Source organism: Loxodonta africana, chromosome 6 (genome assembly GCF_030014295.1).
Source record: "Loxodonta africana isolate mLoxAfr1 chromosome 6, mLoxAfr1.hap2, whole genome shotgun sequence".
Classification (NCBI taxonomy): domain Eukaryota; kingdom Metazoa; phylum Chordata; class Mammalia; order Proboscidea; family Elephantidae; genus Loxodonta; species Loxodonta africana.
The window spans coordinates 50,477,407-50,493,493 of NC_087347.1; the positions used below are offsets into that span (position 1 = coordinate 50,477,407).

At 36.6% G+C, this 16,087-nt stretch overlaps 1 protein-coding gene across 1 annotated transcript in view; it reads left to right on the forward strand.

The window, feature by feature from the left end:
- DNAH7 (dynein axonemal heavy chain 7) overlaps positions 1–16,087 on the forward strand; it is a 262,133-nt gene that overhangs the window by 52,043 nt on the left and 194,003 nt on the right. The window contains exons 16-18 of the mRNA XM_023542658.2: positions 4,923–5,147; positions 6,885–7,031; positions 9,325–10,010. Of these exons, the coding sequence (XP_023398426.2) occupies positions 4,923–5,147; positions 6,885–7,031; positions 9,325–10,010 (1,058 nt within the window). The remainder of the gene's footprint in view (positions 1–4,922; positions 5,148–6,884; positions 7,032–9,324; positions 10,011–16,087) is intronic.

The following is a 16,087-nucleotide window of genomic DNA, read 5'->3' on the forward strand; positions in this document are numbered from 1 at the left end:
TTAATAATTTATGCCAACAGGCATAAACCAGATTGTCCCAGGCAAACTTTCATTTTTTTTACTGACAAATAATCCTTAAGTAATATTTTATTTTGTCTTTTTTATAAAAGCTATCTTTTGTTACATATTAAAATTTTTGTGGCAGTTGGCTCAAGTATATTATGTTCTAAACGTAGGATTTACGGTACCGAACATATTAGGTAAGTCTCACTTTCATAATTTTTCATATTCTGTTTTTGATGTCTCCATCATGGCAGATAAAGTAATACAAAACAACTAGTTAATCACCCTTTCATTTTATTCCCTTTTCGTTCTTATAATAAGCTATAAGATTTATTCTTTTTTGTTTTCTAGCATTCCCCAAATCCAAAATAGAGCACTTTTGCTTTTAGATTTAAAAATGAAAGCTAATCCAGCAAAACATGTAAAATCATTCAAAACTTTGTGTAGACAGGAAGTTACAAAAGGAGTCTAAAGTTATCCACTTAATAAAAGTTCGTCAAAATCATTTGAACTAATTTTTACATTTTTAGCCTCTAACTAAAAAGAATCTGTTTTCTTTTAAAGTGTCTATACTTGGATTGGGGTTCTCAGTATGTGTGTAAAAACACACGTAAACATATATATTCTTTAGAATATTTTTGTATTAGCTATAGGGGATCAAGTGATTCTTTGGTTGTGGATGATTATAAATGTAGCTGGAGGGTCTCATAATTATGAGTTCTTCTTCAATTTTTTTTTTTTAATGAATATTGAATATGAAGAGTGTAATTTATTTACCCTCCTAGCCATCACTGGAGATATTTAGGCATTTGGAGTTATTTAGTGTGAATTTCTACTGCACGTAACAACCGTTAGTGGAATTAGCAAATAAGAGAGTCATCGTCTGGTATCTTAAAAAAGTTTATTCCCACAAAGACAAAATAGCTGGTCAGTTTATTCAATCCAGAAATCAATCATTTTTTATCATTGGGGAGAAATAAAAACCCAATCATTTCACTATGTAGAAAGCTAATCTTTTAACTAAATTACAAAAGCATATTTTTAGTCAGACATTTTGTTACTTGTGGAAACACCGTGGTTTACATTCTATTTGTTTGGATTTGCAAAATAAAAACATTTAACCAAATTAGAACGATATATCATTGAAAGATTTCTAGACAATTCTGCTTTTTTCTTTTTAATTAAAAAGTAAAAATGTAAACATTATACAATTGTATAAATTAAATCATATACATGTATAAATAAATTTTATATGAATATAAAATTAAAATTGCCTCCTTTTCCATAATTCCCTTCCTTAGGGGTAACAATTCTTTATACTTTGTTGTGACATTTTCTCTTCCGGAACTTTTTTTCTCTACATGTGCAAAGATGTAAAACACTAGAAAGAAATACGAATAGAGCGAGAGTCTGAGAGAGATGGAGGTAGCAGGTTAACGATAGAAAAATAGCTACAGATTGAAAAGAGCTTCAAAAAATATATTTTTTTAATTTATGATCATTTACCTGAAGGATAGGGAAGGTGAACATAGGTGGTTACAAATTACCAGTTTTCTCATTTTTAAGCAAGGTAGGAGGTTTCCTTCAGAATTTATATTATTAAAATATATAGGTAAATTAATATGTATAAAAAGAGCTTTGAGGAAGTTATACATATATATATGTGCGTGTATGTGTGCATGTATATATGTGTGTATATGTGTGTGTATGTGTGTGTATATGTGTATGTATATGTATGTGTATGTACATGTGTGTATGTGTGTATATATGTGCGTGTATATGTGTGCATATGTATGTGTGTGCATATATATGTATGTGTGTATATGTGTGTGTATATGTGTGTGTATGTATATGTGTGCATATGTATATGTGTGTATGTAATTGTGTGTATGTGTGTATATACATATATATGTGTGTGTATACATGTGTGTATATGTGTGTTTGTAATAGTGTGTGTATATGTGTGTGCGTATGTGTGTATGTGTGTGTATGCGTGTGTATATATGTGTGTGTGTAATAGTGTGTGCGCATATGTGCGCACGTGTGTGTATATGTGTGTGTATGTATGTGTATGTGTGTATGCATGTGTGCATAATGTGTGTATGTATTAGTGTGTGTATACGTGTGTGTATGTATGTGTATGTGTGTGTATATGTGTGTGTGAGTGTATAAGCACACACACATACTTACACCTACACATGCTCATGCATGTATTTACACACACACACTGAGAGATAATTTTTTACAAAGATGGAATAATTGTCATGCATACTATGCTACAAATTATGTTATTCACTTAATATAGCTTCTATTTCTCCTACTAGTTACTTAAGGTAACTCTTTTATCCAAAATTGATAGCGTGTTACTCCAATATAACCTGTTAAATGCTCTGTCATTTTATCCCTGATTTGAAATATAGTTTATAAATACATACATAATCTCCTACATATTACAGTCCTATGTGCACATGGGTCTATTTCTGAACTCACTGTTCTGTTCCATCTTCTGTTCCTGGGCCAGACCAACAACTGTTTAAATTATGGCATCGGTATAGTATGTTTTGATATTTGGCAGGACTAATCTCTTATTTTTCTTTTTCAATATTATCCTTGATATTCTTAGATACTAATTTAGAATTATATCAAACTCAGCTTTAAAAAATGCCATTGCAATTTTGATTAAAATTGTATAGATTTTATAATTTGAGGAAAGTTTACATCTGTATAAAGCACCTACTTCTCACTTACCATCTATCTGCTTATCTGAGATTTTGCATTTACGACAATAGTAAAAAATATGCTATCTGACTATTTTGCACATTAACGAGGTGGTGGGCATGACAGCAGTGGCTGCAGAGTGTCCCCTCTCTCAGCGAGGGTCATTGGGTGGCCCTTGGGGAGCTGGGCCATGCTGCCCCATGACCTCCACTCCCTCTGGCCGGCAAGGATGCCACATGCAGCTGCCTCATGGAGCCAGCCTCCTCCGTGGCCATGGTCTCTCGGTAGGCGCACAGGCAGCACTGATCCAGCAGGTGTCTGTTCTGGGTTCCCAATGACTATGCAGTAGAGGCTCTGCAGCTCAAAATTGCTGTGGGATGGGAAGGGAGGAAAGAAAGAGGCATCAGAGAAGGTGTTTGGAAGAAATGCGTACAAGTTTAATGACATCCAAGTGAGCCAAACTGGGCTTGAAGCCTCCACCTAGGTAGGGCTGGGTGGGCAGCCAGTTCCCAGCACTCTCACAGAAACCCTGAGCCGTGTGACTCCAGGCCCAGGGCAGTGCAGGCTCCAGGATCATGAATGCAAGGCTGGTGGGGATGAGAGTGGAACCTTGGAGGCAACTCTGGGAGGGAAATACTGACCCAGCACAGGAGAAAGGTGAAGTGGTTAAGCCATGGGCCCTCCAGTCATTCAGCCTGGCTTTATCCAGCCTTGTCTCTTTTACAGAGAAATAATCCATAACTGGACTCGTCACGAGATGAGCACATCAGCATCTTAGCTGTTATATTTCAATGATCATATTTTATAAATTAGAAAAATATTGGGCAAATGGATAGTCTGAAAACAGGAAAAAAAAAAGCCTCCATTTTTGCATAACACCTATTTTTGCATAACGACCTGGTCTTTGGAACCTAATCATGCTGATAAGTGAAGAGTAGGTGTATTTCGTTTTGACATCCAGAAGCATATGTTAAAATGTCCTTTGATAAAGTTTTATAGTTTTCCTCACATAGATTTAGCATATCCTTGTTAAATTTGCCCAGAGTTATTTTTTAAATTTTTGTGCTTGTTAAGAATGAGATCTTTTTCTCCACTGTAGTTTCTAAAACTGGTTACTGCTGATTTATATAGGAAACTGTAGATTTTCTACGTGTCTATTTTGGACTCTCTTACTCTCTGAAATCTCCGCTACATGATCACTTAGGTTTCACTTAATTTTTTTACTTTCTGTGCAAAATTATGTTTTCAGAAAACATGAAGTATCAGTACAAGCACATCATGCTGGCTAGGTCCCACAAGGCTCTGTGGGGTCTGGCCTCAGTTACCTCCCCACCTGCTACTGTGCCCTTCCCCTCCCTGTTACAGCCACGCCACCCTTCAGCTCTCTCACTGGCTGCCTATTGCCACTAGGCCTGCACACTTTCCCTCTGCTTGTAATCCTCTCCACCTTCCCCATTTCCTCAGTAGCTCTTACTCGTGCTTCTACTCTCTGCTTATGGGGAACTCAACTCCACCCTGAACTACTTCAGATCCCTACTATATGCTCTACCTAAGCAGTGCACCTTTCCTTTACAGCACTCATCTCTGCTGCAAGTTTGCGGTTTTACATTTATTATGGTGGTTAATTGACTATATCTGCCTCCCCAACTAGACTGTAAGTTCCATGAGGGCAAGGACATGACTGTTTTTCGGTTACACTGAATTGCCAGGACCTGCCGTAGTGTCTAGTCCATAGTACCCAAAAACCAAATCTGCTGTCAAGTCAATTCCTACTCATAGCAACCCTATAGGACAGAGTAGAACTGCTCCATAGGGTTTCAGGAGCAACTGCTGGATTCAAACTGCCGATCTTTTGGTTAGCAGCAGTAGTTCTTTATCATTGTGCCACCAGGACTCCAATAATGCTATTCTGGAAGAATAAATGATGTCACAAAGAGTATCTGCTTTATATCTTCCAGTACCCCATAGCATTCTTCTGGTTTTCCAGTGCTTTTATGTTGATTGCTATTTTTATCTCTCACTTTGGAAGGGGTGTATGGGAAGGATGAGAGGTACACTCTGCCGTAGCTCCCTATCTTGAAACAAAAGTCTACGCTTTTCTTCTACCAAGTCTGTGCATATTGATTCACTAAATTTGCACAAGTATTTTCTGACATGAGCTGTTAATTAAAATGCCATCTGTAATTTTGTTTTTCCCTCAGGCTTACATTCAGAAAGTGGAGGCAGCTGATATGATTGAACTGGGACAGAGATTAGTGGATTCCAAAAACTGCCTCGCGTTCCTTATTGAGTGTGCCACCTTTTCTCCAGCAGACATTCGGCTAAATAATAATGTTTTCCAGTGGTATGGAAGAATGGGAGAAATTTTTGAAGAGCATAGGAAAATCATTAAAGAGAAAACAGAACAATATCAAGAAGGTCTTAAGGTTGGTGTTGTGAATACTTTTAATTATTTTCATTTTCCAAAAATGTTTAAAGTTTCTATGTAGCATTGTCAGCTCCTCTATTTTGACAGCTGTATATTTTATTCTCATACCATAAATAGAATCAGAAGATAATACATAGATCTTTTACAATGCTAATTGAATGATTAAGGAGTGAAGGAGCAGTATGTTGAATGAAATTGGGTCAACTGATTTTTCAGAAAAGCAAAAATGATAAAAATTATTTTTAACAGGGAGCAAAACATTGGAACCTATTGTCTATAAATGACCATTAGTAGAAAGTAGCATTTATCTGATACAGTTTATAACATGCATTTGTGTTCGTTTTATTTTTATCGTTTGAATGTAAAGCGTGCCTTTACATCTCGTAACTGCTTAAACTCTCCTGAGTACTTGCCCAGAGTCAGTACTCTAATGTTCCATATCTCTAATCTCTTTTTCGGTCTTACATACAAGATGCTTTGTGATACTCGGCCAGTCTACCTGTCCATCCTTCTTTCCTACTTCTCACCACTCCTTGCTCTTGACTTTTCAGTGACCCTGAGCAACTTCCAGGCCCCTGAATCTGCCGTGTTCTCCCACACCTCTCTGCACTACAACAGATATAACTGACTGAATATGTTGTTTGGAGAATAATTCATAGACTTAAATATATACATATATCTTCATCTAAAACTGTAGTCTGTTTTACATTTAGGCCATTTCAAAATCTAAGCAAACCTATAGGAGGCACTATTAGTAAATATTAGACACATAAGTAAATATTAGGTACAGAAGTTACAGTAAAATAGGCTCTTTGAAAATTGCTAGGTAGTCTAGAATTATCTATACTTTTTTTTTGTAAATTATGCTATTTTACCAACTACACATAATGTTGCTGAATTTCTTCCTCCCATTTTCCTGCCTCCACTGGGGCCAGTGCAATACATTTGCCAGGAAACTAAAGAGGACAGAAATCAACCTAGATAATCTATAAAGTAGAAAATCTATTTTTGAAGAACCTAAATTTGACTTCTGAATGTTTTATTAAGAGCTATTTTTAGAGTCATTTAATTTAGAGTGACTTCCCAATGAAAATTTTGTAATAAGCCTTTCTCACTAAGAAAATGATACACTTGTTTTATATTGAAAAGCTATAGTTTTTAGACTTTTAAATCTGGATGTATGTCCTTTACCCACGTAAAGACAGCTTATAGGACATGAAAAAAAAACCTATAATACTTGGTTTTGTATTGATAATTAAAGAGAGTATCTGAGTATCAGAACACAATTAGAGTTTTTTTTTTCCCCCAATTGTTTGCATAATACCACAGGTATCTTTACATCCCTTAACAAATTGGTAATTTCTTTTAGCCTCATACTTGATTATTGAGATTTTTCAAATGCTTATAAAACATTTGATCATCAAATTCTTAAGCATACTGAACAATACCAGAGTTTAACACATTCTTATTCATTTTCTTAGTTAGAACTTCTTACATAAACAGTACAAGGGTAACCCTTACCTAATTTGTGAATTCGAGGTGATTGAATTCATGAAGTTTTACTCCATTAATTTTAAACCTGACTCTTAAAATTCCTGTATATTTTAGATCCCAGTCATGTTCCAGATTGTCTCTTCATATTTTGCCAGTGACAAAATATAATAATATTAATTCTGATCATTCTTACAATATTTAACTCTTCTACTATTAAAATAGTAATTAACGTTTTTATTAGTTACGCTGTGAACGGTTTCTGGAGGAACTGGAGAGTTATTCTAAGCAGGCAGAAGAGTTTTACACCTTTGGGGATCTTCAGGATGTCCAGCGATACCTGAAAAAGGCTCAGACACTGAATGGAAAGTTGGATGCAGCAGCAGACAAGGTATAACTCGCAAATTCTTAAGAGGGCGAATTGGTTCAAGTGAAAAAGTATTAGATTTGTACTGGGGATGCACCTTTAAGAAATAGATCAAATAAAATAGCTTAGCTCCATTTAGTTAGAGAATAAGAAGCAATCCAAATGGGTTTTACAGGCAGGCTTCAAGGAGGAGCAGGATTGGTGTTTCCCCTGGTAGTGATAGTAATTCAGTGGTCTCCATCTTTCATTTTAAAGAAAGAATTATCTCTGAGGCTGCTTCGTAATTTTTATATTGCATCATTTAGCTATTAGTTACCCTATGATAGTTGGGAATCCATATTTTTGAGCAGAAGCATGCAAATGATTGTTGTTGTTGATAGCCACTGTTGAGTTGGCCCTTTGCATGGACCATGGAATGAAACGCTGCCCAATTCTGTGTCATCCACATGATCGATTGCAGATCGAACCATTGTGATCTATAGGGTTTTCACTGGCTGATTTTCATAAGTAGATTGCCAGGCCTTTCTTACTAGTCTGTCACAGTCTAGAAGCTCTATTGAAACCTTTCAGCATCTTAGCAACATTCAGGCCTCCACTGACAGACGGGCGGTGGCTGTGCATGAGGTGCATTGTCTGGGGAATCGAACCCTGGCTCCAGCATGGAAGGCAAGCATTCTACCACTGGACCACAAATGTCCCCTAAGCAAATGATAGCACCTGGCTACTCTTAAGCAGTTTTTCCATCTTAATAGAGGCCAGCTTAGACTTGACTACTATGTTTTTAAATTAGACCCATTATTTTTTCCCACCAAGCCTCTTTGTTCCCAATACTATTTCAGAAATCAGATTTTTCATCAGAAGAAGGTGGAAGGGGAAAAGCCACAACCTTTGCCATGTAAAAAAAAAAAAAAAAATTTTTTTTTTTTGCCATGTAAGATGTTGGGAAATACTAATTACATTTTTTACAAAAAGGGAAAGTAAAATATACCATATTACGATGTTCTACCATTTTTCTTACACTGAAAGATTTTAATGTAAGTTCATAGAATTAGTTTATAATAATCATAAATATATAAACATGCATTCAGAAAAGAGAAATAAATTCTAGTTTTTTTTTAATTGAGATTTGAAATTTTAAGTAACCTGCATAATTTACATATGTAGCTCACTCTTTTCAATTCTATAGATTTTTTTCTCTGAGCCATTTACATTTTCACATATTTTACTACTAAACTAAGAGGAAGTTAATGCCTGCTTTGCCTCTTATCTTATTCTCAAGACCTAGCTCAGATTGCATCTTCTCTGCAACATCTGTGACTGTGCTGTTTCAGCATGATCCCCCTGCTGAGTGATAACTTTTTTTTATATATACTATTCATTTTATGGAAACCCTGGTGGCGTACTGGTTAAGAGCTACAGCTATTAACCAAAAGATCGGCAGTTCGAATCGACCAGGCACTCCTCGGAAACCGTATGGGGCAGCTCTGCTTTGTCCTGTATGGTCGCTATGAATCAGAATCAACTTGACAGCAACGAGTTTTTTATGCGTTATTCATTTTATGGAATCTGTAGATAATACAAACAGTTAATGTTCTCAGCTGCTAACTCAAAGTTTGGAAGTCCACCCAGAAGCACCTTGGAAGAAAGGCCTGGGGATCTACTTCTGAAAAATCAGTTATTAAAAACCCTATGGAGCATAGTTGTACTCTGACACACATGGCATCACCATGAATCAGAATAAAACAGTAACTGTTTTTTTTTTTTCCATTTTATAATAAAGAGATACTGCTTTGAGATATCTCTTCTATTGCCTTATGTTATTACTGTACAATTGTTACTTAACTATCCAGGAGTGGATGTCTTGCCTCCTCAGCTGCCTTACTAACTCCTTGGGGTTGGTACTTTGCAATAAATACTTTTTTCTATTTTCCAAGTCCCTAAAAAAAACACAGTGCTTAGTGTACTTAAATTCTTGTTAGTGAATGAATGAAGCTAAATCTTTAACATACCTGGGGGGCAAAGATTTTTTTGTATATATAAATTTATTTGACTATTTAAGTAGTTTAAACCAGTCGTTGTTTTCAGGAAATAGTAATGAAGAAGAAATAAGAAGTGCTCACTATCCATTTCCTAGATTATGGCCTAACTTAAGTTTAATTTAAGGGCTGAAAAACCAAAAACCAAACCCATTGCCTCCGAGTCAATTCTGACTCATAGCAATGTTATTTTAGGTCATGTTTTGAAATAAATATTTTTAAAAACTTCATTTTGAATATCACTTCATAATAACTAATATATTTAATACCTATTCTTCCAGATTGAGCAGTTTAATGCTGAAGAGGAGGCATTTGGTTGGCTACCATCAGTATATCCTCAACGTAAAAAAATCCAAGATGGTTTGAACCCTTATCTTCGTCTCTATGAAACCGCTGTCGAGTTTGGCAACAAATATAGAGGGTGGACAGAAGGACCATATAACAAGGTGAATCCAGATCAAGTAGAACTAGATGTTGGAAATTATTGGAGAGGACTATATAAGCTGGAGAAAACCTTCCACGATTCTCCAAATGCACTGGCAATGACAAAGAAAGTAAGAACAAAGGTGGAAGATTTCAAGCAGCACCTTCCTCTCATTCAAGTGATCTGTAATCCTGGTTTGCGGCCCAGACACTGGGAGGCCATGTCCAGCATTGTTGGTTACCCCTTGAAGCCATCAGATGACTCTACTGTCTTCTCTTTTTTAGACATGAACCTGGAACCATTTTTAGATAGATTTGAAGGTATTAGTGAAGCAGCTAGCAAAGAACATTCTCTTGAAAAGGCCATGGATAAGATGATTACTGAATGGGATGCAATGGAATTTGTCATTCTTTCTTATAGAGAAACTGGTACATTTATTTTGTCATCAGTCGATGAAATCCAGATGTTGTTGGATGACCACATTATTAAAACACAAACGATGAGAGGATCTCCTTTCATTAAGCCTTATGAAGCACAGATGAGGTAAAGTGATATTTATGTGACAGTATTTATACTGTATTGCCAAGAACACTTCCATTTAAGGTACAGTTCTTTATTTAAAGTGGATTCTGCATTTCGTACTTAATAATTTAAATAATTCTTTATAAGGAATGTCAACTTCATTGCTTTTGGAACAGAACTGATCACCTTTCTATCATAATGGTTTGTTAACTTCTATTTTCATAACAAAGGCAGTGACAGCATCCAGATACTCATTTTTATTGCCCATAATTGGATTTTTTATTTGACTATCAAAAATAATTTTATGTCTATGAACACTAGAACGTAGAGACTATAAAACTGAAGATAATAATGTCATTTTCCAAATATATTAATTAGTTTGTAGTAAAGTATCCCTGAAATTCTATCGTAATTTCCATTCATATGCATGAAGGATGGCTAGGTAAGTGTAAAAGAATGAAACCACAATTCTAGACTGAGGTTTCAAGCATCTGATATAGCTGATTATGTTAAAGCTTTATCCTGTGTGTCATTTCAATTTTTGTAATTTGTATTAATCAGCTTATATTTTACCTCAAAAACCAGAGTAAATCCAAATCAGACTACCACTTTCAGTGTGAAATTTGAATGGCAAGGAAAACCTGACTGCTTGGTAAATATCTGCCTCTGGTTATTGACATATTTCTGCAAGCTTGAGTGAGCTCTGATTGGAGTTGGCTTAGTCACTGTGTTTGGTTGTTCTGCTTCTGCTCAGCTTTCTCCAGTGTGTTCATCAAGAGAGTAATTTTTTAACTACTCTGAAATTGGTTCATTTAGAGTCTGTTTTAAGGAACCTTTCTTGATATCATTAGCTGGTGTGAAATTTTCTGCATCATTCAGGAATTAGAATGAACATCAGAAGAAAGCAGGGGAATTTGTGTTTTCTGGTCTGCAAAGAGGTTAAACAAATTCATTGATAAACATAGAAAAGAAAGTATTTGAGAAAGGCACTTGAAAATGCCTAGTAACTTTTAAAAACCCTATTTACATTTTTGGTTTTGATGATCTAAAATTATAGATTTCCAATTATAAACAATGAATAATATATTAATGTATATATAAAGCTGCCCCATTTCTGAGTTCTGTTGCTATTTAATAAATCATTTTTTATGGCTACGTTATCTCTTGTGGCATTGCAGTTATAGCTGTCTGGGTTCAAATCCTGGCTTTATCATTTATTAGCTGTGCGACTTTGAGCCTGGTACTTTCCTCTCTGTGCCTTGGTCTCCCCATTTTTATTTTTTTGTTGTTAAATTTATTTTTTATTGTGCTTTCGGTGAAAGTTTACGGAGTAAGTTAGTTTCTTATTAAACAATTTATACAGAAATTGTTTTGTGACATTGGTTGTCAACCCTGCAATATGTCAACACCCTGCACTTTTCCATCCTAGGTTCCCCTTTTCCATTTGTCCAATTTTCCTGCCTTCTCTTCTTTGCTTTTAGCTGGTATGCCCATTTAGTCTCGTAATTTTTTTACATGGTTGAGCTATGAAGCATGTTCCTCACATGTGGTAATAATGATGTTTTTCTTATATGCCTGTCTAATCTTTGACTGGAAACCCTTGTGGCATAGTGGTTAAGAACCGCAGCTGCTAACCCAAAGGTCAGCAGTTCGAATCTACCAGGCGCTCTTTGGAAACTCTATGGGACAGTTCTACTCTGTCCTACAGGGTTGCTATGAGTCAGAGTCGACTCGATAGCAACGGGTACGAGGAATCTTTGACTGAAGGATGAACTTCAGGAGTGACTTCAGTACTGACTTAAAAGGGGGTCTGGGGGCCATACTCTCAGGGTTTCTCCTGTCTCTGTCAGACCAGTAAGTCTGGTCTTTTTTGTGAGTTTGAATTTTGTTCTACAGTTTTCTCCTGCTCTGTCTGGGACCTTCTATTGTGATCCCTGTCAGAGCAGTTGGTGGTCGTAGCCAGGCACCATCTAGTTGTTCTGGACTCAGTCTGGTGCAGGCTTTGGTAGTTGTGGTCCATTAGTCTTTTTGACTAATCTTTCCCTTGTGTCTTTGCTTTTCTTCATTCTTCATTGCTCCAGAGCGGGTAGAACCAGTAGATGTATCTAAGATGGCCACTCGCAGATTTTAAGACCCCAGACGCTACTCACCACAGTTAGATGTAGAGCATTTTCTTTGTAAACTATGTTATGCCAACTGAGCTAGATGTCCCCTGAAACCATGGTCCCCAGCCCTTAGCCCAGTAACTCGGTCCTTCAGGAAGTTTGGGTGTGTTTATGAGTCGGAATTGACTCGACGGCAATGGGTTTGGTTTTTGGGCTTATGAAGCTTCTATGGCTTTGCCTTGATCAAGTTGAGCTGACTTCCCCAGTACTGCATACTGTCTTACCCTTCACCAAAGTTACTACTTATGTACTATCTAGTTAGTGTTTTTCACTCCTCAGCCCTCCGTCTCTCGTAATCATCAAAGATTGTTTCTTTCTGTATATAAACCTTTATTTTTCGAGTTTTTAGTAGTAGTGGTCTCATACAGTATTTGTACTTTGGTGATTGACTTATTATTTCACCCAGCCTAATACCCTCCAGATTCATCCATGTTGTGAGATGTTTTGCAGATTCATCATTGTTCTTTATCGTTGCCTAGGATTCCACTGTGAGTATGTACCATAGTTTATTTATCCATTCTTCTGTTGTTGGGCACTTAGGTTGTTTTCATCTTTTTACTATTGTGAATAATGCTGGGTGTGCATATGTCTATTCGTGTGACAGCTCTTATCTCTCTAGGATATATTCCTAGGAGTAGAATTGCTGGATTGTATGGTATTTCTGTGTTTCTAGCTTTTAAAGGAAGTGCCATATCATTTTCCAAAATGGTTGTACCATTTTGCTTTCCCACCAGCAGTGCATAAGAGTTCCAGTCTTCCCACAACCTCTCTAACATTTGCTATTTTTTGTGTTTGTTTTTTTATTAGTGCCAGTAATGTTGGGGTGAGATTGCATCTCATTGTAGTTTTGATTTACATTTCTCTAATGGCCAGCGGTGCAAGCATTTCCTCATGTGTCTGTTAGCTGCCGAAATGTCTTCTTTGGTGAAGTGTTAGTTCATATCCTTTGCTTGTTTTTTTAATTGGATTATTTGTCATTTTGTTGTAGAGGAGTTGGACTTTCCTGTAGATATTAGAAATTAGACCTTTGTCACCAATATCATAGCCAAAAAAATTTTTTCCCAGTCTATAGGTTCTTTTTCTACTTTTTTTTTTGTGAAGTCTTTTGATGAGCATAAGTATTTAGTTTTTAGAAGAGTCCAGTTATCTAGTGTTTGTGTATTGTTAGTGATGGTTTGTATCCTATTTATGCCATATATTAAGGCCCCTAATGTTGACCCTATTGTTTTCTTCCATGAGATTTATAGTTTTTGGTTTTATATTTAGGCCTTTGATCCATTTTGAATTAATTTTTGTGTGTTGTATGAGGTATGAGTCCTGTTTCATTTTTTTGCAGATGGACATCCAGCTTTGTTAGCACTGTTTGTCAAAAGACTGTCTCTTCTTCATTTAATGGACCTTGGCCTATTGTCACAGAGCAGATGGCTGTTGGTGGGTGAATTTATATCTGGGTTCTTGATTCTGTTCCATCAATCAATGTGTCTACCATTGTACCAGTACCAGGCTGTTTTGACTACTGTAGCTGCATAGTAGGTTTTGAGGTTCATCTTTAAGTAGATGTTTTAATGGATCCAACCTCATAGGGTGACTACACAAAGGCATTCGACTGTGTGAATCATAACAAATTATGGACAACATTGCGAAGAATGGGAATCCCAGAACACTTAATTGTGCTCATGAGGGACCTGTACATAGCCCAAGAGGCAGTTGTTTGAAAAGAGCAAGGGGATACTGTGTGGTTTAAAATCAGGAAAGGTGTGCATCAGGATTGTATCCTTTCACCATACTTATTCAGTCTGTATGCTGAGCAAATAACCTGAGAAGCTGGACTATATGAAGAAGAACAGGGCATCAGGATTGGAGGAAGACTCATTAACAACCTGCATTATGCAGAAGACACAACCTTGCTTGCTGAAAGTGAAGAGCACTTGAAGCACTTACTAAGGAAGATCAAAGACTACAGCCTTCAGTTTGGATTATACCTCAACATAAAGAAAACAAAAATCCTCACAACTGGACCAGTAAGCAACGTTATAATAAATGGAGAAAATATTTAAGTTGTCAAGGAATTCATTTTTTTTTGGATCCACGATTAACACCTATGGAGGCAGCAGCCAGGAAGTCACATGACTTATTGCACTGGGCAAATCTGCTGCAAAAGACCTCTTGAAATGTTAAAAAAGCAAAGATGTCACTTTGAGGACTAAGGTGTGCCTGACTCAAGCCATGATATTTTCAATTGCCTCATATGCACGCAAAAGCTGGACAATGAATAAGGAAGACTGAAGAATTGATACATTTGAATTATGATGTTGCCAAAGAGTATTGAATATACCGTGGGCTGCCAGAAGAATGAACAAATCTGCCCTGGAAGAAGTACAACCAGAATACTCCTTAGAAGTGAGGATGGCGAGACTTTATCTCACGTACTTTGGCCATGTTAGCAGGAGGGACTAGTCCGTGGAGAAGGACATCATGCTTGGTAAAGTAGAGGGTCATTGAAGAAGAGGAAGACCCTCAATGAGATAGGTTGGCACAGTGGCTGCAATAATGGGCTCAAGCATAACAATGGTTGTGAGGGTGGTGCATGACTGGGCGATGTTTCTTTCTCTTGTACATAGGGTTGCTATGAGTTGGAACCAACTCAACAGCACCTAACAAAAACACCTCATAAGGTTGTTGTGAAGATGGAGTAAACACATACTGAAACCATAGAACTGCCCCTGGTGTATTGAACATTTGTTAGTTTTTGGTATAACGATGTTTATTTATTTTTCTAAATTTTATTTGTTTTGTTGTTGAGAATATACACGGTAAAACATACATCAATTCAACAGTTTCTACACATACAATTTAGTGACATGGATTATGTTCTTTGTGTTGTGCAACTATTCTCATCCTCTTTTCTGAGTTGTTCCTCCTTTGTTAACGTAAACTCACTGTCCCCTAAGGTTCCTATTTGATCTTTCAAGTTGCTGTTGTCAGTTTGATCCCATATAGATTGTTCTTAAAAGAGTGTAATGCTCAAGACAGATCTTCTTTACTAATTAAGCTAAACTTCTGTATTTTTACACAAATAATGCATGTTTTCTATGTTTGTTTGCCAACTGACCCCTCCCCCTGAGGTATTTTCATAAGCGCTGCTATGCCAATTTTTTTTATATGTTGCTGTAAAAAAAATTAGCATAACACACTTATGAAAATACCTTGTGGGAGAGGGCGTGGTTGGCAAACAAATGTAGAAAACATGCATTATTTACAGAAAAATATGGCATTGTTTGGTTTTAAGATTGCTTCAGGGGATATTTCTGGTTTAAGGATTATCTCAGGGCAATAGTTTCAAGGGTTCATCTACCCTCCATGGCTCCAGAAACTCTAGAGTCCATGAGAATTTGAAATTCTGTTCTGTATTTTCATTGTTTTGATAAGGATTCTTTTATGGAATCTTTGATCAAAATGTTCAGTAATGGTAGCTGGGCACCATCCAGTTCCTGTGGTCTCATGGCAAAGGAGGAAGTTGTTCATACAGGCAATTAGGCACACTTTCCGTATCCTCCTCCTATTCCTGACTGTCTTCCTCTGTTGCTCCAGGTGAATAGAGACCAATTGCTGCATCTTTGATGGCTGCTTGCAAGCTTTTGAGACCCAGACAGTACACAAAAAATTAGGAGGTAGAACAGAAGCAGTAACCATGTTTTTAGGCCAATTATCTGGAATGTCCCATGAAACCGTTACTCTAAACCTCCAGACCAAGAAACCAAATCCCACGAGGTATTTGTACATAAGCAGCCTCAGCCACTACCTTTTATTTTTTGTCATTGTTGTAAATATATGTATCACACAACTTTTGCCAATTCAACTTTTTACAGGTATACAACTTATTGACATCAATTACAATAATTGGCTGTGCAACCCTACCCTTAATCAATGTGA